Below are 22,684 nucleotides of genomic sequence, written 5' to 3' on the forward strand. Positions count from 1 at the left end.
GTAACTTTCATTTCATCCAAATTTTGGAAATTCCTGAGTTTTTCAGATTTATGTAACTCAAATTCTTATAGGTAGAGGATTAAAAATAATAAAAGTTATCTTATTTAATAAAATACAGAAATAAAAATACTGGAAATCATAAAGGGGAAACAATCCAGATCAGGCCTTGACAAATTTCCACTACCAGAAACAGAAGTGATTAATAATGGAGAGTTTACCAGGGGAGGGAAAGCAGTAAAACCGAGATAAGACAGAAGCACTGTCAGGGAGGAAATGAGTTAACAGAACAGCTTAAGGACTCAGCAGGCTACTGAACTAAGAGATTTGTGCTTTGATTTATACTGTTTCATCTAATTCGCTAAACAGGAGAAGTATTTTTAACCATTTGTTCCAGGTGGGAAAATGCTGACATACCCAGTATAAGACTCTATCCACCAGACCAGCTCTGACCCAGGAGTAGCATAATGGATCCCTTCCTTGGCAGATAACCTATTATTTTCATCACCTGTCTTCATAAACACAGCAAGGACAAATAAATATAAATTTAAAAGCTAAGTATGTTTGAAAGAAAACTGAACAGTGGTTTTACTTGTACCACAAGCAGCACTTTAAAGCTATTTATAAGAAGAAAATACTGTAGTAGTGTAGCCAAGTCTCAATGGAAAAGGAATAGAATGTACAACACCTTCTTCCAATTCAGTTCATTTTAAGAATTATCCTTAGAAAATTGTATTGTTTGAGAGTGCTAGCACACTTCACAAAGAAAGCAGAAAACTCAATATCAAGTTTAATTTTTCCTCTACCTTTTCCTTGTACATTTTATGATTTTATGATGAGAAAATTTTATGATTCATACTAGAGGCCTGGTGCACAAAAATTCATGCACTCGTGGGGGTCCCTCAGCTCCTGCCACCACTGCTGGGCTCGCAGCTAACAGCCCAGCTTGTGGCTGAGTGGAGCTCCCCCTGTGGGAGTGCACTGACCACCAGGGTTTCAGTTCCTGTGTTGAGGTCTGCCCCCTGGTGGTCAGGTCGCATCATAGTGACTGGTCTTCCTACTCTAAGGGTCAATTTGCATATTACCCTTTTATTATATAGGATACTTAACATTTTAAAACACTTAAGTTTATATAGGACTTAAGACATCTTTTCTGACATTCTACCTGAAGAGGTTAAGCAGTTCAGTGTCCTATAAAGTACTACAAGCAGTGAAAGTTAAACCCTCCCAAGTGTTTCAACCATTAAGTCTGTTACTGATTGCATGTACTCTACTTCTTTCAGGCTTTGGATTTCAAACTATCTGCTTGCCAACTACAAGCCTTAAGATCATTACAGTAATCCTACATAATAAAAGGCTAATATGCAAATCGACCGAATGGTGGAACAAACGGTCATTATGATGTCCACTGACCACAGAGGAAGCACCACTCAGCCAGAAGCTGGGCTCATGGCTGGTGAGCGCAGCAGCAGTGGCAGAAGCCTCTCCTGCCTCCATGGCAGCACTAAGGATGTCCGAATGCCGGCTTAGGTCCGCTCCTAAGCTGTCAGTCTGACATCCCCCGAGGGCTCTCAGACTGCGAGAGGGTGCAGGCCAGGCTGAGGGACCCCCTCCGCCGCCCCCCCCCACCAAATGCATGAATTTTTAGTGGTTATAATAAAAAGGAACATCTTTACACACATTCACATTTTTTAAAAAAAACCTCCCTGTTGATATAAAACGTTCTATACCTTGGCTGATCCATTCAAAGGTGAAAAAGTTTGAGAAACACTCCTCTGAAAAAGTAAATTTGGGCTTCTTTTTTTTTTTAATCCTCGCCCAAGGATATGTTTTCATTGATTTTAGAGAGAGAGAGAGAGAGAGAAACATCCATCAGTAGCCTCCTGTACGCACCCCGTCTGGGGATCGAACCTGCAACCTAAGTGTGTGCCCTGACCAGGAATCAAACCAGCAACCTTTTGGTATACAGGACAAAGTTCCAACCAACTGAACCACCTGGCCAGGGCAGTCTGGGCTCTTAGAAGACTTTGGTAAACACTGGTTCCAACACTATGAACAACTGAACTTTTACCTAAGTTTAGAACTGTGCTAAGATCTGACAATGCTAGTGATGAAAAGAATATACAAAGATTATATAAATTATAGATTACCTTTAAAAGAGAAGAAAAGTAATGGAGGGTAGGCTAGAAAAGGAAAGAGCATTCCAAATAATGGAAGAAGGCACAGAGGTTGATGGGATACTGAAAGGACCAGCCTGGGTAAGGAGAAGGTGTCCTTGAGGAACTGTGGGGGTTCAGGCACAGAACTATAGCTTTGCCAAATGATGGCTGGCCTTGAAGAAGCAAGAGTGTAATTCTAACGGCACTACATCATAACCAAAGTTTTCCAAAGGGCAGTAGACGTCTAGAAAAATAAGCTTTATGTCAAATGCCAAGAGATTCAGTGGGAAGGAAGGTGGAATCAAATAAACCAGCTGGGAGATCACTACAGTAATCCAGGAGAGAAGCACAAAACAGGCTCACTGTGAAAAGAAAAACATATTACGGAATAGTGGTGCAGATATAGGGAGTAATATAACATGAGAAGCTAAACTTATAAGAAGCTCCAAAGCCTGGGCAATGGGAAACAGGACGTCCAGGGACAGAAAGAACAAAGCAGCCAGGAGAACCGGTGAGGGGCAAAGGACAAAGAAGTTAGTTTGGAACATGAGTCTGAGGTAAACAAAGATGTGTGTGCATATATCTGTGTATCTACTCCAGAGGAATATAAAATTACACCAGGAAAATAACTTTTCTGTAATTTAAAATTATATGCAGGATTTATACATTTAAAGTTTACAAAGAATTACTCTAAAAATAAACTATGTCAAATTACAATGGTGGAGGAGAAAGATGGCTTAGTTCTATTCAAAATTAGGCTGCTAATAGGTTGAATGATTTATGAAATCAGAACTGGGAAAAAATCTTCTAGATTATAGTTAACCATATTCTCTATAGGTCCTTCTATGACTTTTGAGACACCTCAATAATCTCTATAGTATACTTTCTCAACACTAAAGATAAGACATAATGTGATGGGAAGAACTCGCGTAAACGCACCTGAGTCTGAGATTTGTTTTATAAATTTAATACTCTTGTGAACACCAAATAATACCAAAGGCTCTTTCAGGATCAAAAACCACCAACCAACATCATCATCATACAAACAAAAACTCCAGGATCTGTCAATTTTGTAACGCTTCCCTTGGGCAATATCTCTATCCTAATTAGAAAGTTGAGTAGGAAGGCCCTTGAAAACATGCACAGAAACTGAGAAACACAAGCAAACATAGGACAATCCAAAGAGAGAGCTGATGGGATTAACTGGCCTGAAGCTCTGTGGCAAGCCAGAGACCCCAAGGGCTAGCACAGTGTCCACACCGGATCTGTGGGGCCAGACTGCTTGTAATGGGTACAGGAACACAGTTACAATTCTAAAGTCCACCTTTAATAAAAGGGCCCAAAGACAGAGTCAGGACAAATTATGTGTATGTCTAAAGCAACTAATAATATGGAAGATTTTCCATATTCAATGGTTTTCTTTAAATAAAAGCCTTTCTAGTATGCTACCTAAATCCATTAAAGATAGGAAAATAAACATGCCTATACTTCACAATGAGAAATCTAAAATATTTCCTGAGAGAGAAATAGTAAGAATGAGTGGGAAAGGAAGATTTAAGAAGTTTTTACAAAATCCTTTAACTGCTAGGATGTGTTTGCTTTACTCTCGTCTAAAGACTGAAGAAAATGACAACATAAACCCTGCCATCAAGATTATTGATTATATATAATAACTAGAGGCCCAATGCACGAAATTCGTCCAAGGGCCTTGGCCCCAGCCCCCGCCCACCGCTGCTGTGGCCGGGGCGGGTGTGGGGTGGGGGGGGCCTCTGCCACCTCTGCCTCTGCCTTAGCCCCTGCTGTGGCTTTGTCTGGAAGGAAGGATGTCTGGACTAATTAGCATATTACGCTTTTATTATTACAGATTATAGAAATCATTAAGTTGGTAGATCTTTATTCTAAATAGTCATATTACACTTTACATTATTTTACTCAATAGAAAAATCCTGTCACCGAAGAAATAAGGTATAAATAAGTTTATAAATAAGCAGAAATTAAGAGTTTAAAATAAATTTTGATTGAAATCACCACAAATTCATCCTATCTCATCTTAATCAAAATAAAGTATACAATAGTTTTTAAAATTGTCTGTTATTTCAAAGCAAAGCAGTATGGGCCTCTGGTATACAGATCTTTGTTTGCTCGTATACAGCAAGCTGCTCCTAGAAATTCCTACTTTCTATCTCCTCCCACTTGCTAATCCAGGGAGAATTAGAGGTTGTCAGGGGAAACTAGAAAGCAGAGAAACAAGCTTGTTAAATCAGTAACCTTAACAATGTATGTAATTTAAAGTCAAGAGGCTCTGCTCTGAAGCCTGCAACACAGGGACTTCTTCAGTCTCAAAGCATTGGTGGAATAATAGCTGCCATTTCCTTGTGAATCGGAAGTCTTCTTAAACTTATTTGCAAGTTCAAAATGCCATGAATTTTGGAAAACTTACCTGATTGCAGTGTTCTGTGTCAGATCCCGTAACATGGGAACAGGAGAACATACTACTCTAAGGAGAAACAAGAGAAAAAGCATCTATTTGTAAAGTGTAGCCTTTCAGATAAGTGGAAATAAGATGTTGCTATGTTTCTTAGGCTTTAAGAAAGAGAAATCATTAAAAAACACCAACAACTAAAATATAATAATTTATATCTTTAAAAAAGAAACCTATCTCCTTAGCTTGTAATCTCATCAACAGAAAACAATTATGGGCAAAGGGCTTATATCATAATTTGTAAAGAATATGTACAAACCAAAAGGGGGAATTGGGGAACAGAAAAATAAATAGAAAAAGAGAACAGGTATTTTATACATGAGGAAAACCAAATATATGGCTTCATTCTCACTAATCAGAGAAATGAAACTGTAAACATGACAAGATGCCAAGAAGTATCCATCAGAGTGACAAAAATTAAGGTTGTGACAATTTCAAGGATCTTGCAAGAACATAGAGTAACAAGATCTCTCACAAATTGCCTTTGAGATTATAAAACAATGTAATCATGTTAAAAGACCACCAAATATTATATAGAAAAAAATGAAGATATGTATACTCTATGACCAGCAAATTCTATTCCTTGAGCAGCAGTTCTCAAATTCTGATCCCAGGACCCCTTTACATTCTTAAAAACTGATGACTCTCAAACAGTTTTTATGTTGGTTATATCTGTCAATATTTATCTATTAAAATTAAAACTAAGAAATTAAAAATTACTAATTTAAAGATACCAATAATACACCTATTACATTTAAGTTAAATAACATTTTTCATGAAAAACACCTATTTTACAAAGCAAATAAAAAATAAATGAGATCATTGTTTTTTAAATATCTATATTATAGCTGATTTCTCTTATATGCTTCGAATTCAATCTCTTAAGGTAACACACTACATGTAGCCTCTGGAAAATTCCAGTGCACATTCAAGAGAGAAAGAAAAACAATAGTAAATAACACCATAATGTCTCCGTATTATTGTGAAAATAGTTTTGACCTCGTGGCTCTCCTGAAAGGGTTTAAAGAACCCCTGGACTCCCTACACAAAGTGGCACAGCTATTATGTCAGAGCTGGGCTTTGACTCCAAGTCGTTTTTTTTAGTCCAACAAGTTTTCTGTTGTTTCATTTTTCTATTTGTAGAAAATAACACATTCAAGGAACAAGGTAAAAATTCTAACTAAACTTTGTCCCAGTCATACCAATTATACACAAATGAAAGCTTACTGATCTGGAAGAATGGCTTCTTCATCCAAAGAAAACTTTCCTTGAATCCCATGACATAATTCAGGTGGTACATCCACTGGCTGTGGAAAAATGCATTCCTGATTATATACCCCAAAAGAACGAAAAGCAGGAACTCAAACATGTACTTCTACACCAAAATCATAGTAGCATTATTCTTAAGACCCAAAAGATGGAAACAACTTAAGTTCTCATCAACAGATGAATTGATAAGCAGAACATCGTGTATACATACAATGGATATTATTCGGCCATAAAAGGAGTAAAACTGTGACACATGCTACAACATGGATGAACCCTGAAAACGTGCTAAGTGTTAAGACACAAAAGAGTTAGACACAAAAGAACAAATATAACTCCATTTATGTGAGGTACCAAGAATACGTAGGTAACATAGAGATAAAAAGTAAGAGAGGTTACCAGAGGCTGGGGAAGTGAAGAATGGGAAGGTACTGTTTATTAATATTGTTTAATGGGTGCAGAATCTCTAATTGGAAAAATGAAAATGTTCTGAAAATGGATACTGGTGATGGTTGCACAATATTGTGTGTGGTCTTAATGCCACAGAATTATACACTTAAGAATGGTTAAAATAGTAATTCTGTTTATATTTTACCAAAATCTTAAAAATGCATTCCTGATTAATTAACCAAATAAATATACTGTCTAAAAACACTCCATGACTGAAAAAGAGACCATACCTCTGTGGAACCTGTCTGGTATAGCTCTGAGATGAAGTCATGGAGTTGATGATGTTTCCCTACAAATAAGACATCACCTCCAAGACTGTTTCTTCTAGCTGGGGACAAAGTAAGAAAAGAATGAAGATTAAACAATTACATCTGCAAGAGCAATATTTATGAGAATGAAATAAGAAGCACCTATATTTTAAAAACTTAATTATAAGTTTATAAAAAATAATTTAAAAGCAATAAAACCTGCATGTGTGATCTCTAGAGAAAAAATACCAACTCTTTGGCAATAAGGTTTCAAATATCAATGACTATCAGAAAAAATTAGCACTAAGAGATATCTGAATATAGTATTATAAGATAAGGGACAAAGTTTCTTATTTACAAAGAACCAATATTTTTACTGTAAGAAATAAATACTCCCTGAGGAAACACAAATTATATCATGTAATAACAAGGGTATTCTAAGGAAGATTGATAGAGAAATTATTTCAATAGGTTTATTATACTGATACTAAATCAACTTTTCAGTAGAGCTCAGCTCTGCAATTTCCCAATACTTTTAACTGTCAGTAATATGACAAAATACCTCTTTTTGTGCAAAATAACATTTTAAAGTTAGCACTCTGAGGGCAAATGCTTTTGTTTCAATCTAACCATTTAAGAAAAGTTATTGTTATTTGGGAAAGATGATAGGAAAAAAGGAGAGAAAGGAAATTAACAATACTCTTGCAACACACAAAGTTAAAGGATAGTCTTAAAATGATGTTTTCTTACAAATTTAATAAATATTTGTGACTTAAAATTTTTTATTTATTATTCAATTTATGGATAATAAATTTTACAAGGCAAAGTTAACTTTTGTTAAAAAGAGGTAAAATAAATGATTTATGTCCCATTTATGGGAAATTTGACAAATGAAAAAAAGGGGTCAAACTTTATAAGAAAATGTAAAGTCTACATTACACAGACTCAGTGCTGAGCAAGTGAAAGTATAATTCTTACTCTCTTCTGGAGTGAGGTCTGGGTATACCTCTTCAAGGGCAGCTCGCAGCCTGCGCTCATCCACAAATGGCAACAGAGCAACACCTGGGGAGACAAATGTACACCAGCCACCCGGGCTATTAGAATCACAGATTCACCAATAAACATTTCTAGTGGGGTGTCCCTGCTAATATCAAAACATTTGGAACTGAACTCTATTCGCCAAATTAAGGTGTAAATACTTTCCACTTTGTGGTATAAGAAAAGATCCTTTATATTTTCCACCCTTAAAATGGCTCATATGAAAAAACCACATCTGCTAAATCTTAACTCTCTGATGATAAAATTTTTGAATTAAATGAACAAGAGGTCCCCTGGATATCAGTCTATGTTCTAGCCTTACTTATAGTAGGAAGTGCTTGGGCAAGCCAGTTAAACTCCCAAGGGTGTGAGCTTAGCCTTTCATTTTTCTAGGACTTAGTTTCTTCTTTTGTAAAAAAAAGAGATCATAACAACTAAAATACTCAGAAAGGTCCTAGCCGGTTTGGCTCAGTGGACAAAGCGTTGGCCTACAGACTGAAGGGTCCTAGGTTCGATATCGGTCAAGCACACATGCCTGGGTTGCAGGCTCGATCCCCAGTGGGGGACGTGCAGGAGGCAGTCAATCTGTGTTTCCCTCTCAAATGGATGTTTATTTTCTCTCTCCCTCTCCCTTGCACTCTCATTAAAAAAAGAAAAGTATTTTTGAAAACTTTTATGCATCAAAAGGACACTATCAACAGAGTGAAAAGACAACCCACAGAATGTAAGAAAATATATGCAAATCATGTAATAGATTAGTATCCAGAATATGTAAAGCATTCATATAACAAAAACCCAATTCAAAAACGGGATAAAGACGTGAGTAAATGTTTTTCTAAAGAAGACATAGAAATAGCCAATAAGTACATGAAAACAATGCCCACTATCAATAATCATTAAGAAAATGAAAGTAAAAAACAGTGTGATACCAATTCACACCAATTAGCATAGCAGTTATCAAAAAACCAGAACTAACAAGTGTTGGCAAGGATATGGAGAAACTGTAATCACTGTGCATTGCTTTACTTTTCCTCTTGACAATTTATACTACAACTAAAGGCCCAGTGCACGAATTCGTGCACAAGTGGGGGGGGGGTGTCCCCTCGGCCTGACCAGTGATCAGGGCCCATCGGGGCTGGCCAGGAAGAGGGACCACGGGAGGTTGGCCGGCTGGGAGGAGAAGCTGCGGGAGGTTGGCCGGCCGTGGGAGATTGGCTGTGGGAGCACAATGACCACTAGGGGGCAGCTCCTGCATTGAGTGTCTGCTCCCTGGTGGTCACTGTGGCATCATAGCTAATGGCCGGTAATCTGGTCGTAACAGTCACTTAGGCTTTTATATATATAGACTGGTGCACAAAATTTTATATATATAGACTGGTGCACAAAATTCATTCATGGGGGGGGGTGGGGGGGGGTTGTCCCCTCAGCCCAGCCTGCACTCTCTCCAATCCGGGACCCCTCGGGGGACATCCCTCTCACTATCTAGGACCACTGGCTCCTAACTGCTCACCTGCCTGCCTGCCTGCCTGATTGCCCCTAACTGGCCCCCCTGCCAGCCTGGTTGCCTCTCACTGGCCTCCTCTGCCAGCCTGGTCACCCCAACTGCCACCCCCCCTCGCCGGCTTGGTCACCCCTCACACTCCCCCCTGCTGGCCTGGTCGCCCCCAACTGCCCCATTCCTCTGGCCTGGTTGCCCCTCACTGCCCCCTCTGCCGGCCTGGTCGCCCCACACAGCCTGCTGTTCAGTCATTTGGTTGTCCCTTACTAACCCCTCTGCCAGCCTGGTCGCCCCACGCAGCCTGCTGTTCAGTCGTTTGGTCGTCCCTTACTAACCCCCCCCGGCCAGCTCTGTCGCCCCACTCAGCCTGTTTGGTCGTCCGTTTGGTTGTTTCGGATGTGACGGCCCCTGGCTCTTTATATATATAGATGATATAATCATCAAGTCACCTGCATGCTTATATATTTACTTATATTTAATAAACCCACATAAGGACTTATTTAAAACAAATATATTTACATATATTTTTACTTTACCCCCTCATATTCTCCTATCCTTCCTCTCCCTCCACAAAGCATCTTCAAAAACCATCTAATGCCCCAATCCATTTGCATACAACAAAATATGACCAGGGAGCACTTAACCCTAATCAATGGGTTGCATTTTCCATTATAATTTCATAATAGTAATATGAAATTTCCATTATGACATAAAGTACAAATCAAACCTAAAAAAATCTCAAAATATAATATCCTATTTTTTAAAATATATTTTTATTAATTTCAGAGAGGAAGGGAGAGGGAGAGAGATAGAAACATCAATGATGAAAGAGAATCATTGATCTGCTATCTCCTGCTGGGGATTGAGCCTGCAACCCAGGCATGTATCCTTGACCACAATCGAACCTGGGACCTTTCAGTCCATAGGCCAACACTTTACCCACTGAGCCAAACTGGCTAGGGCAAAATATAACAATTTTAAATTGTAAATTATTATTTATTTCCCTTTGCCCCACAACTCTCTTTGAGTCATTTTACTGGTCATCTATACCACAGGGTACAACCAAATTAAAAGAGAGAAAACATGATTTACCAAACATGCTTATCATCCTAGAAAAATGTATGGTGGAAGGGAGGTTAAAATGATTTGATGAAACGGGCTTACCGTGTGAAAAACTCTTTATTGTGTTTTACAATTAGTCATCACACACTTTATGAGTGTTAAGTAGCATCTTGAATTTAGTACAAATTTTATATTGCCACTAGAGGCCCGGTGCACAAAAATTCATGCACTGGGGGGGGGGGGGGGGGTCCCTCAGCACAACCTACACCCTCTTGCAGTCCGGGACCCCTTGGGGGATGTCTACATACCGGCTTAGGCCTGCTCCCCGGGGGACCAGGATAAGCTGGCAGTCAGGCATCCCTCTGGCAGCCCTCGGGGGATGTCCAACTGACTGCTTAAGCCGCAGTTGGACATCCTTAGTGCTGCAGAGGAGGCAGGAGAGGCTCCTGCCACCACCACTGCGCTCGCAGCCATCAGCATGGCTTGTGGCTGAGCAGAGCTCCTCCTGTGGGAGCACACTGACCACCAGAGGGCAGCTCCTAGGTTGAGCGTCTGCTCCCTGGTGGTCAGTGCACGTCATAGTGACTGGTTGATCCAGGGTCAATTTGCATATTACCCTCTTATTATATAGGAGTCTTATAAATTATGTGAACAAAGGAATGAGAAATTAATATATAAGAAGTAAATTTTAAGTAATGATTAATGCCAAGTATTTAACCAAATTTTTAATACCTTTTTCAAATGTTTCAATGGCGTACAAGTCAGTCTCCACAGACACTCTCTCTCAACAACCTAACAAGGTGTCAATGAGCTACTACTAACTGGAAGGAGCAAGTCCCAAGTCCAATAAATTAACCACAAAGGAGATGAAAGATAAGATGATTAATTGGGTATTTCAACCCAATTTACTGTTTATCAGAATGTTGCTATTAAAACTACCATTAATCATTGCTAATCCCAGGTTAAATGAAAAGACACTAAATTTTCACATATAATTCTTACAATATTTATCTTTCTTTTACAGTAATTCTTCCATTCTATAAATCATGTTTCTCACAGTTTTACCAAAAAGTTAAGATTATTTTAACAAAAAGAAATAATATCTAAATTTTACCTTGCCACGCATATTTCTTTCCATTCAAATCAATAGCAAAATCTTCAGGGTAAAAGTCAATTATACTGGAATCCTATATCAAGAAGAAAAGTAAAGATTCAAAACGAAAGTTACATGCTGCTGTTATACAGGCATTTGTTATAATTTTCATTCAAGTTATCAAGCCTGATGAGAAAATGAGGTTTCATTCCTTTCAAAAAACCGTTAAGATATCAGGTGATTAATTCTAGGTCTAGTAAAACAAAATTAACAATATTTTTTTAAATGATGAAAAAAAGCATTATTATAGAACTGTAGAGCTGACAACTGTGGACCCAAGACAGTGAGCGAAGAGTTATTGACTGCAACAACTCCTCCTTCCCAGCTTGGTCTCATTCTTTTTAGCCAGCACACAAAACAAGCTCAGAGGTGATTTCAGGTAGGTCAGTCTTCTGAGCTCTTGTAGCCACCATAAAGGGCTGGAATAAGTCAAAACAGACTCAGAACAAAACAACTTGTTCTAAGTTCTACAGTGTGGTGAAGGCCTGGGTGCCTGGGGGGCAGTGGTGGAGGGGTCAATGGGGAAAAAAAGGGGACATCTGTAACACTTTCAACAATAAATATAAATTTAAAATAATGATGATAATAATAAAGTAATTTAAAAAATAATTTCTCCAAAACACAAGTCAATTTTATTTACTGAGTGGGGTACTGATGCCAAGGAAACAAGAGGTGGAAAAAGTAATGAAAAATATATAGTAGAACTCACATACTTTTACTTTGTTTCTATACTTTACTGTTTCAACTAAAATGCAAAACCAACTGTGACTAATATTAGTAAAACCTATGACAAAAACCCAGTTACCAACACACTCAAAATGCTAAGACTCACTGGATCACTCATGAGCTTTCGCCATGATGGAGGTAGAAAGTTACCACTTGCAGCTGGAAAAACTCCCATAAGTTGTTCCAGTGGTTTAAACTGCAAGAAAGAAAAAAGTTTCAGATAAGCTACACAATTTTTATCTAAGCCAAAATTCTATGAATTTAATGGCTCTAAATAATTAAGCTTACCGGTTTAGTGCCCTTCTCAAAATCAGAAGGCAAGTCCGCAATACCTTCAAAGTCTGAAGCAAATGGTGCATAATGGAACGGGTAATACCACTTCCAGGAAGCACAGCCCTCAAATCATTAATGACAAAACAAAAACAAAAATCTATGTTAATGATAGTCACAAATACAAACAAAAATTAGAATATTAACACACAACTTCTAGTATATATTCCATATATTAATTTTTTCCCACAAGTCCTAAAAGTTATTTTGATTAAATCTGAACTTTCTGCAAAGCATCTATAAATATTTAAAAGCCTATGCTAGTTGTCCCTCTGACCATTCGACCATTTGCTATGACATGCATAGACCACCAGGGAGCAGACACTCCAGCTGGTAGATTAGCTTGCTGTTGGGGTCCGGCCTATCGGGACTGGGCGAGACGGGCCAGACACGCCCTGGTCCTGTGGTCCCCCTCTGGCCTCTAAAATATTTCTTCTAATTAATTTCCTCTTAATGTGCATGAATACATGCACCGGGGCTCTAGTCTTTAATAATGAATTAACACCAAAATTTGTATTTAGACACAATATGGTTATGATTTTTAGCCTTAAATGTGTTTCAAGGCATTTCTCTACAACTCTAGAGCTGCCATTATCAAATATAATGAAGAGCAGATGCAGCTTACACTTACTTGAGCCTATTTGGGTGGGTAAGGAACATCACTGAAACAGAGGTTGAGAGTAAAACAGCCAAAAGTTTCATTTTACAATTCCCTATATTTTCATGTGACTTTCTCTTTACCATAAAAATACTTAAGTATACCCATTGAAAAGAAAACAAAAGCAAGTAATGAGGAGTCTTCCTGGTGTTTGACTCTGTGCCTAATAAATTAAAATCTTAACACTTTAAGAGCCCAGCCTGTTTTGTCTTCGAAATGGAAAGTATAGTGTCAGTCACCGGTGACTGACAGGGCATTTAACGTGTTAAAGGTAGGAGTAAAACATGAAATTAGAATATTTCACGATCAATACTATATTACTGTTTAGTGCATTAAATTACTTCCTACTTACCAACAAACTTCATCTACTCCCAGGTCACACCAAACTTAACTTGCTTCATTCTCAGAGTATAAAGCCATATATTATCTAACAGTATTATATCCCCTATGTTTACATAATCTCTCACCAGTCTGACATCTCCATTATTGAAGGTTTTCAGTCAGATGGAGATTACTCCAATTAGAATGCACTTCATGTAACATCACTACATTACATGGAGGCAATTATATCATGCAAATTCCTTTCAAATTCTTACTAGCATTTTCCAGTTTTCCTTTGTTCAATCATTTAGTGATTAGTAGTTATTCAGTTATTTTTTTAAAAAAAAACACACCAAACTTTAATCACATGAAAGCCAAAGTATACTCTATCACACAATTTAATGCTAAAATCCTTTAATGAAACCCAAATTAGCTTTGTTTATATACTAACATTTAAGGAACTTTACAAACAAGTATTATTTAAGGTTATGAACTTCTAAATAGGAAACTTAAAAAAGGAAGAATGGGCTTAATTTCAGAATATATCTCAATAATATACACTATTATAATATTTTAGAGAAAAATATTCTTTTTGTACCTGGTAATAATATCGAAGAACCCAGCAGAGCCCTTCAACATAAGATTGTACAACTTTACGACGAAATTTCTCATCAGCCGCGTCAACATCAAATTTGTTCTTGTAGTACCGCTGTTTCCAACCAGCTTCCCATAGCCTACAAACCAGTCAAAGCCAGTTTACATCGACTAAATATACTTTCAGTAATTATCTACCAATTTATTGGCCAAATCAATGTATATTTAATATCCAGGTGAAACGTAAATGAGTTTAACAGTAATGCAGCACAACTTCACTTAGTTATTTCTAAAAAGTCCACTTTCCCAGGATTTATTATCAACTTAAAGATAGCTAAACATCAAAAACCAAACACAAACTAGTCATACCATTATAAAACTACATTTAAAAAAAGAACAACCATTTATTAAACTACTTTAATAACACCTGTTTGCTCAAATTTTCATACTGTTTTACATGTAGTTTTAGATTGTGGGACAATTCTAAAACTACATTTTAAATTCAAATACTGAAATTTTATATTGATCAAGTTCTGCAGTTTAAAACATATTTAAACTGTACCCAAACAGTCAAATTACTTTTTAGGAAATGACTAGCACGATTCATTTTTTAAAAGGCAAAAAGTGGTTTATAAAAACCATTTCTGGGAACCAAGCAGAAATTATATGTATACCTACTCTATCCTTGGGCCACCTTACCCCTTTCAGATAAGAGGTGCTGTTGGCTTAAGGTATGTATGTACGTTCTACTACCGAGAAGCAAGTCAATCGATTCACTAAATTATCGCTAATCACCAAAAAAAGTAATGTAAAAACCCCTATTTTAACCCAAAGCATATGTTTTTTTAAGTACTCATTTCTCATACTTTGAGAGATTTAAACATTTTATTGAAGAAACACAAAAAAAAGCCAAAAAAGCCCTAGCTGGTTTGGCTCAGTGGATAGAGCATCGACCTGTGGACTGAAGCGTTGGGTTCAATTCCAGTCAAGGGCACATGCCAATCAATGATTCTCTCTCATCATTGATGTTTCCATCTCTCTCTCCCCCTCTCTCTCTTCCTCTCTAAAATCAATAAAAACATATTTTAAAAAAGCCCCCCCCCCCAAAAAAAACTTTAAAAACACACACACACAAAAAAAAAACCCTACACCAGCACAGATCAAGAACATCAAAATGATTCTTCATTTAAGAGCTATTTTCTACCATGTACCAGATCTTACAAATTGCAGTCGTGTTTCAGAATACACCATATCAATTTTAAGTTCTCACAAAGTATTCATAGAATATCAGTAGGAGAAATATCTACTATCCATAATGTGGATTACCATTATTTACAGGAAATATCAATGAAATAAATGCTAAAAACTCCAAATATTTCTTTTTGTTGTTATTAATCCTTACCTGAGGATATGTTCCCATTGATTTTTAGAGAGAGTGGGAGAGGGAGAGACAGAGAAACATTGATGTGAGAGAGACACATTGATTGGTTGCCTCCTGCATGCTCGGGAATCAAACGGTGGACCGCTCAGTGCGAGGGTCAATGCTCTATCCATTGAGCCAAACTGGCTAGGGCCAAACATTTCTTGATAGAAGCATTTCTACCTTGATTATCCTCAGCAACAGGATTAAACAATAAAGTGCTAAGTAAATCAAGTTAAATATTACGCTGGTATTAAACATGATGGCTACACAGTAAAACAAAAAGCACTCTAAGAAGAAAGTCCAGAGTTATAGAATCAGAGAATAAAAACTCAGATCAGGTAAACGTTCCAGTACAAGTCACCCCAGATCTCAGAATCTAATATCAAAGAATATTAGAAAAATGCAGTATCATACATGACACTTATAAAAGTTTCTTATCATAAATACAAACATACCAATCATGTCCCATAAAAGCAGTATGAGCTGTGGACCACTATTGTTTGTTTAACTTTGAAATTTATCATTTTGCTAAATTCATAATGAGTTTCAATTATTGAGATTGTTGGTCTTTTATACTTGGAGCCTAGGCTGCAAACCTGGATTTAATTACACAGAGGCTGTTAAACTTACTATATAATGACCAAAAACTTCTGGATAAATTAAATAATCAAAGTTTCCTATTATAAATTTTAAACAGCTAAAGGGACACTTCTCTGCCATGAAATATAATTGTGCATATGCAAGTTTGTGGTTTTAAAAAATATACATTTATTTCTTAACCAAATGTCGTTTGTGTATTTCATTTTGAGGAATAACCTTTTCAAATGAGAAGATTAAAGCAAACTACACTAAGGTATCCAAGTGTAACTGAACTTAGTAGGTTAAGCAGCTTGAAAATTTAATCTCAAACTGGTAACATTCAGATCACATAGTCAGAGCTAAACACCTCATGTCTAGCCGACCAAGTGCTTGGTCTCAGAGGGAAAAGTGGTTTGGAGGACGAAAACCTGCACGCATACTAATCTAGATACTTAGTTTTAACAGCAATAGTAGCTTATATATCTCTCTGGAATTTACTGACTAGTTTAAACCTTCACATTAATTACTGTGGATAAAAAGATCACAGGCAAGCATCTGCAGGCACTGCTGCTCTAAGCTAAATAGCATTAATTATACCACATCTATTTCAGCAATTTGCTAACAAAATGCAATCAAATAATATCTTCACCTGACATTATCCTCTGGCTCAGGTTCACTGTCACTGTCATCTGCTTTTCGCTTCATTCCTCCTAACGGAGATGGGGAACCATCAGAAGTGAAACTTGTATTAGGAGATACTGAAGGACTCTGCAGACAATTAGAGCATTACAGAGACAGGATTTAATTATTCACTTCACATAAGAATTCACATCAAACTGTTACCACCATGTTTCATGATACCACTTTTTCTTTAAGTTATCAAATAGATATGGTAAATATATTTAGAAAATACAAACACCAATCTTGGCCTACTTCACCTCCCCCCAAACAAGTAATATTGTACCAAGCTTACGCTTACACCAAAAAACAAAAAAACCCTGAACATTCTTAGGATAAAAACCGCTTCAAAATAAAAATTTAATTTTATGCACTTTTAAAATTCTAAGAGGAATATTTTTTTCTTTGGTGGTCCCCTCATGCTACAAAGTTATGATCACATTCCACTGATTACATAACAAAGTTGTAAATGGAAAAAACATATATGTACATAAATTCATAACAAATAAATAACACATTAAAAAGTCAATACTAAAAAAAAAAAATACTGGTGAGAATAAAGTTAAATAAAATGTTCTAACTAGTACAACCACTCTGAAAAGCAACCGTCTATAATAATAAAAGCATAATATGCAAATCGACCGAAACAGGCTAACGGCAGATGACCATCCGGATAACGTTCCGGTTGGAGTCGGGGCTGCGATGGTGGCCGAGGCTATGAAGGCCTATTCTTGCATGAATTTGGTGCATTGGGCCTCTAGTTTAATAATAAGACTCTGTCAGGTAACTGTTAAATTATTTTATATATACTGTTTTATTTTATTTTATTTTTTTAAAATATATTTTATTGATTTTTTACAGAGAGGAAGAGAGAGAGATAGAGAGTTAGAAACACCGATGAGAGAGAAACATCGATCAGCTGCCTCCTGCACATCCCCCACCGGGGAAGTGCCCACAACCCAGGTACATGCCCTTGACCGGAATCGAACCCGGGACCTTTCAGTCCGCAGGCCGACGCTCTATCCACTGAGCCAAACCGGTTTCGGCTATATATACTGTTTTAAAATTCAATGCACAAATAAAAATCTACTAGTCATCTTAGAAAAATGTAGATTTTATTTCAGAGTTAGATACCACTTTAAAGTATTATCAGTTTTATCTTCTTCTATACCTAACTCAATGAACACAGTAGCACCCTAAAGTATCTTAATATTTAATTTAAAAATTATAATCTTCTGCAACTTTACGTTGTGTGTTAAATGACCAAAAACATAAGTGGCAGAAAAGATTTCCATGGTAAAGGTATTCTTCTGTTATTCACAGTATACTAGATATTTCAAGTAAATTAAATTATTTTTAAAATGAGAACTGAGTCTCTTTTTTAATTTATTGATTTTAAAGTAGAGGAAGAAAGGCAGGGGGAGAGAGAGAAGGAGAAAGGAAGAGGGGGGGGGTGAGGGAGAAAGAGAGGGAGGGAGAGAGGGAAAGAGAAAAGGAGAGAGAGATCAATTTGTTGTTCAACTTATTTATGCATTCATTGGTTGATTCTTGTATGTGCCCTGACCAGGAATTGAACCTGCAACCTTGGTGTATGGAGACAATGCTCCAATCAACTGAGCTACCCTGCCAGGACTAAGGAGGCTCTGTTAATACTATAAATAAAACCTTAGTATAAAGGCAGTTCATAAAATAGGCCAAGAAAAGTTACCACAAAGTAAGATTATATTTCATAGAGTATATAACACTTCCCTTTTTAAAATGTGTAATATCAATTTTATCATGATACTATATGGCCAATACTATTAAAAAAATACACCAATAACAATAAATTCAGGAAGGAACTGTTGTACTTGGAAAATGAGATGGGTATTTTTAGTCAGACAGATCTGAGTTTGAAATACCAAATCCAATCTTTACTGAATGTATGGCCCTGAGCAATTTATTTAACCTCTGTCAGGCTCTGCTTCAAATGGGGATGATAATGTTCTATCTCTTTACAGGTTATTGCAAGGATTAAATAAAACAATACATGTGAAAGACCAATAACATACTGCCTGCTGGCACCAAGTAGTTACCATTAATTAAGTGATCATTATTTTTTAAACCCAACACTAATCCATTTGGATCAAATTATAAGAATGATGTTCCTGTCAACTGTCTAAGTACAGAGTTGTTGTAAAAAGCAAACTTTCCCAAATTGACAAACAACATTAAACTCTATCTTTAGATAAAAATAATATACCTTCAAAAAAAAAAAGGTGCTTGTTCTTCTTTAATACTAAATCTCTGCTGCTCTCCTTTCTGCTCTAGCTCTACTAGTGAAAGTATTCTTTCCTACCCCTATAGCCAGTTTGGCTCAGTGGATAGAGCGTCGGCCTGCAGACTGAAGGGTCTCAGGTTCGATTCCAGTCAAGGGCACATGCCTGGGCTGTGGGCTCCATCCCCAGTAGGGGGCGTGCAGGAGGCAGCTGATCAATGATTCTCTCTCATCACTGATGTTTCTATCTCTCTGTCCATCTCCCTTCCTCTCTGAAATCAATAAAAATACATATTTTTAAAAAAGTATTCTTTCCTAAACATACCAGATTCATACCACCTCAAATTTCTTTTGAAAAAGCTATTTTTGCAATCAAACTTACTAAACTGAAACTGGTCACAGATATAATGAAACCACACTTCTGAATGCAACATTTAAAAACATATTTATGCCGAAACCGGTTTGGCTCAGTGGATAGAGCGTCGGCATGCGGACTGAGAGGTCCCAGGTTCGATTCCGGTCAAGGGTATGTACCTGGGTTGAGGGCACATCCCCAGTGGGAGATGTGCAGGAGGCAGCTGATCGATGTTTCTCTCTCATTGATGTTTCTAACTCTCTATCTCTCTCCCTTCCTCTCTGTAAAAAATCAATAAAATATATTTTAAAAAAACCAAAAAAAGCATATTTACATAATATAAATAAAGCCACGAATAAAACCATATTTATGAGGAAACAAACCTATCTAATAGAACATTAACAAGGCAGACCATCAGTAGACACCAGTCAACTGAGACTAACACGCCCAAACATTTAGAAAAAATAAAACATAATCTTAAAGGCTCCCTTCAAATAAACTTCATGATTTTAAAGAAATTTCATAATTTCACTTCATAATTTTCTTAAACTTGGAACATTCAAGATGAAAATCCCTCCATGCAAAGACTCCAATAGAAACAATTGTGTCAAGAGGAATTAAGACAGGATCAAATAATCACCAATCTCTCCACTCCTATTTCCATGTCAGATATTAATCACTAATGGATCTAGTCCTGTAGAGTCTGAATATAGTTTTGGAATCCTTCTCAAAGCACCACAGCTGGCAAAGGTTAAACCTACTTGACTGCCTGAGATTCAGAGAAAAATATTCTATCAGCCATTGATTGAGAATACTTGTCACTCTCAGTTCCTCTGAGGGGACTGTAGTCCCTTATAATCTTAAATAATGAACATCAGTTTTTTCTGTTTGACTCACGTGTCTCATTGCAATCCCTTTCACTGACCCTCCATATCCCATTCTGTTAATGGTGTAAGGAATAAGACCAGAAAACAAAAATTAAACAACAAAATACACAACAGAAACCTAGGCTGCTTCTCTCAAGAGGTGCAAAATCTCAGTTCTCAAATTTCAAATGTAAGGTCCTTAAAACTTTGAGGTGTGAATTTATGGCAAGACAAATCCAATCAGTCTCCTGATATGGCAAACATTCTCCTCATAGGATTGCCCTGTAATAAGGGATTTGAGCATCAATACAATAACTATCAGAATAATGAAATCTAAACATCCAAACTTAGGCTGTTTCCTTGGATATATCAAAGCAATGATTTACATACGATACCAAACCTTACATACTATCTTGCCTTCTCTATAACACACTCTTTCTCTCATGCCTACTAGTCCAAAATAAGCAATAACTTTATCTGCCATCTGTGAATGTTGGTTGGTAGTCTGTTTCCTCACTCCTATTGCTGCCATGCCCATGTGCTCTGAGCCCATGGTCTGTTGCTACTATTACACAGAGCTGAGTTGGAGAGTAAGAGTTTAGGCAGTAAAGAGTATCTATAGTATTCGAAAAATTGAGGAATACTATTCTCCAAAATGACCCTGACTGATCCCTGGAAGGAAAGGGGAAATAGGCAGCAAAACCCACCCATCTCTCTTGCTCTAGCTATGAGACGTTTGCATGTCCAAGTGATGCTTCCAGCACCATCACCACCTAGTACCTTGGTCCCATTTAAATCACTGCAACCACTGAGCTATCTATACTTTATCCATTTTCTTTCTTTCATATTATTTAGATATTTTCATATTGATAAAAATAAACTTAACATAATTAAAAATATCTTAAGGTAAAAGAAATAGGAAAAACTATAAAACAACTCTAGGGTAAGTGATAAAATTTACACACAACTCAAGGGACATGTGATAGTCACCACTCTTCAATGCCACATAAGAGTAGGTCACTTACAGAGTTATTCTGCATCCTCATTTCATAGGCTGCTTGTCTCGGATTATTGGCTACTTGAGAACCTGAATTTCTTGAACCCAAGGCATGAGGAGTTAATATTCCACCAGGAGTGAAAGCTGGTTGATCTCTCTAACATAAATGGAAATAAATGTAGAAATTAAAATTAAATGACAACACAGATGACAGGAAGAAAAGAGGGCAACAAAATAGAGTCCCCACTGTAAGCACTTAAAAAGTGAAAATGGATTTCCATTCACATTACATAGTTGTTGACACTTGGATCTGATTGAAACTTACCCTATAAATAATAGTCTGCAATATTTAACAACTCTGAAAGTACAAATAACTCACTGTTCTGATATATACAGAGAATCTATCCCAGCTAATTAGGCTAATCTATTATGTTTACTTACAATTTCAGAACACATTCAAGACAAAATTCTAGGCAAATTAAGTATAACTAATAAGATAAAAAAAACAAGTCAAGAGTTTGATTTATACTTAGAAATACAACTTTTATTTACTCTTCACTTTCCTAGAATTAATTCACTTTCCAATTAATTAGAGCTATGACTAAAGCAGTAAAAGTTAACAATCATGGCTGACTGATACAAGAGAGATTTTTTAAATAGACACTGACTGAAAGAAAATAATTATATAGAGGGTAGAAAATAAATATGCCCCTGCCATTCTAAGTGATTTTGAACCTACTTGCAATATTAAACAACTCTACTGGTTTTCTTTTCTAAATTCCTGAAATTGCTCAATTCCAACAAAATCCTATCTAATAAAAGAGAAACATGGTAATTGGTGTACGACCGCTACCCTTCCCATTGGCTAATCAGGGAAATATGCAAATTAACTGCCAGCCAAGATGGCGGCCGGCAGCCAGGCAGCTTGAAACTAACATGAGGCTTGCTTGCTTCAGTGACAGAGGACTCCAACGTTCCCCGCCTGCCGCTGCAGGCCTCTGAGCTGCAACTCTAAGCAACTATGTAACAAATATAGAAGCTAAACAAAACCCCAGAAACCTGCTTAAGTCCGCCCGGCTTCAGCCAGCAGGATCGCAACATTGTAAGCAAAGGCCAGAAACCTACTTTCAGCAGCGGAGGCCTAAGAGCTGGAGCCAAGCCTCAAAGCTAAAGCTGGCCCAGAATAAAAAAAAAAGAAAAGAAAAGAAAAAAAGGAGTGGTTGGGAGCTTCAGTCCCAGCCTGAAAACAGCCCTCAGCCCCTCACCCAGACTGGCCAGGCTTCCCAGTGGGGACCCCCACACTGGAGGGTGTGTGACCAGCTGCAAACAGCCATCAGCCCCTCATTCAGGCTGGCCAGGCACCCCAGTGGGGACCCCCACCCTGATCCAGGACACCCTTCAGGGCAAACCAGCCGGCACCCACCCATGCACCAGGCCTCTACCCTATATAGTAAAAGGGTAATATGCCTCCCAGCACCGGGATCAGCGTGACAGGGGGCAGTGCCCAAACCCCCTGATCGCCCTGCGGCTCTGTGTGTGACAGGGGG

The 22,684-nt window shown here is 37.4% G+C and overlaps 1 protein-coding gene across 1 annotated transcript in view; it reads right to left on the bottom strand.

The window, feature by feature from the left end:
• XRN2 (5'-3' exoribonuclease 2) overlaps positions 1-22,684 on the bottom strand; it is a 91,032-nt gene that overhangs the window by 26,454 nt on the left and 41,894 nt on the right. Inside the window, exons 15-24 of the mRNA XM_081097205.1 lie at positions 21,166-21,294; positions 16,634-16,752; positions 13,987-14,122; positions 12,368-12,475; positions 12,186-12,275; positions 11,315-11,387; positions 7,581-7,664; positions 6,585-6,682; positions 5,866-5,945; positions 4,597-4,653 (exon numbers count right to left, since the gene is read on the bottom strand). Coding sequence (XP_080953331.1) covers positions 4,597-4,653; positions 5,866-5,945; positions 6,585-6,682; positions 7,581-7,664; positions 11,315-11,387; positions 12,186-12,275; positions 12,368-12,475; positions 13,987-14,122; positions 16,634-16,752; positions 21,166-21,294 — 974 coding nt within the window. The remainder of the gene's footprint in view (positions 1-4,596; positions 4,654-5,865; positions 5,946-6,584; positions 6,683-7,580; positions 7,665-11,314; positions 11,388-12,185; positions 12,276-12,367; positions 12,476-13,986; positions 14,123-16,633; positions 16,753-21,165; positions 21,295-22,684) is intronic.

This window comes from Myotis nattereri (assembly GCF_964212035.1).
Source record: "Myotis nattereri genome assembly, chromosome: 8".
NCBI lineage: Eukaryota > Metazoa > Chordata > Mammalia > Chiroptera > Vespertilionidae > Myotis > Myotis nattereri.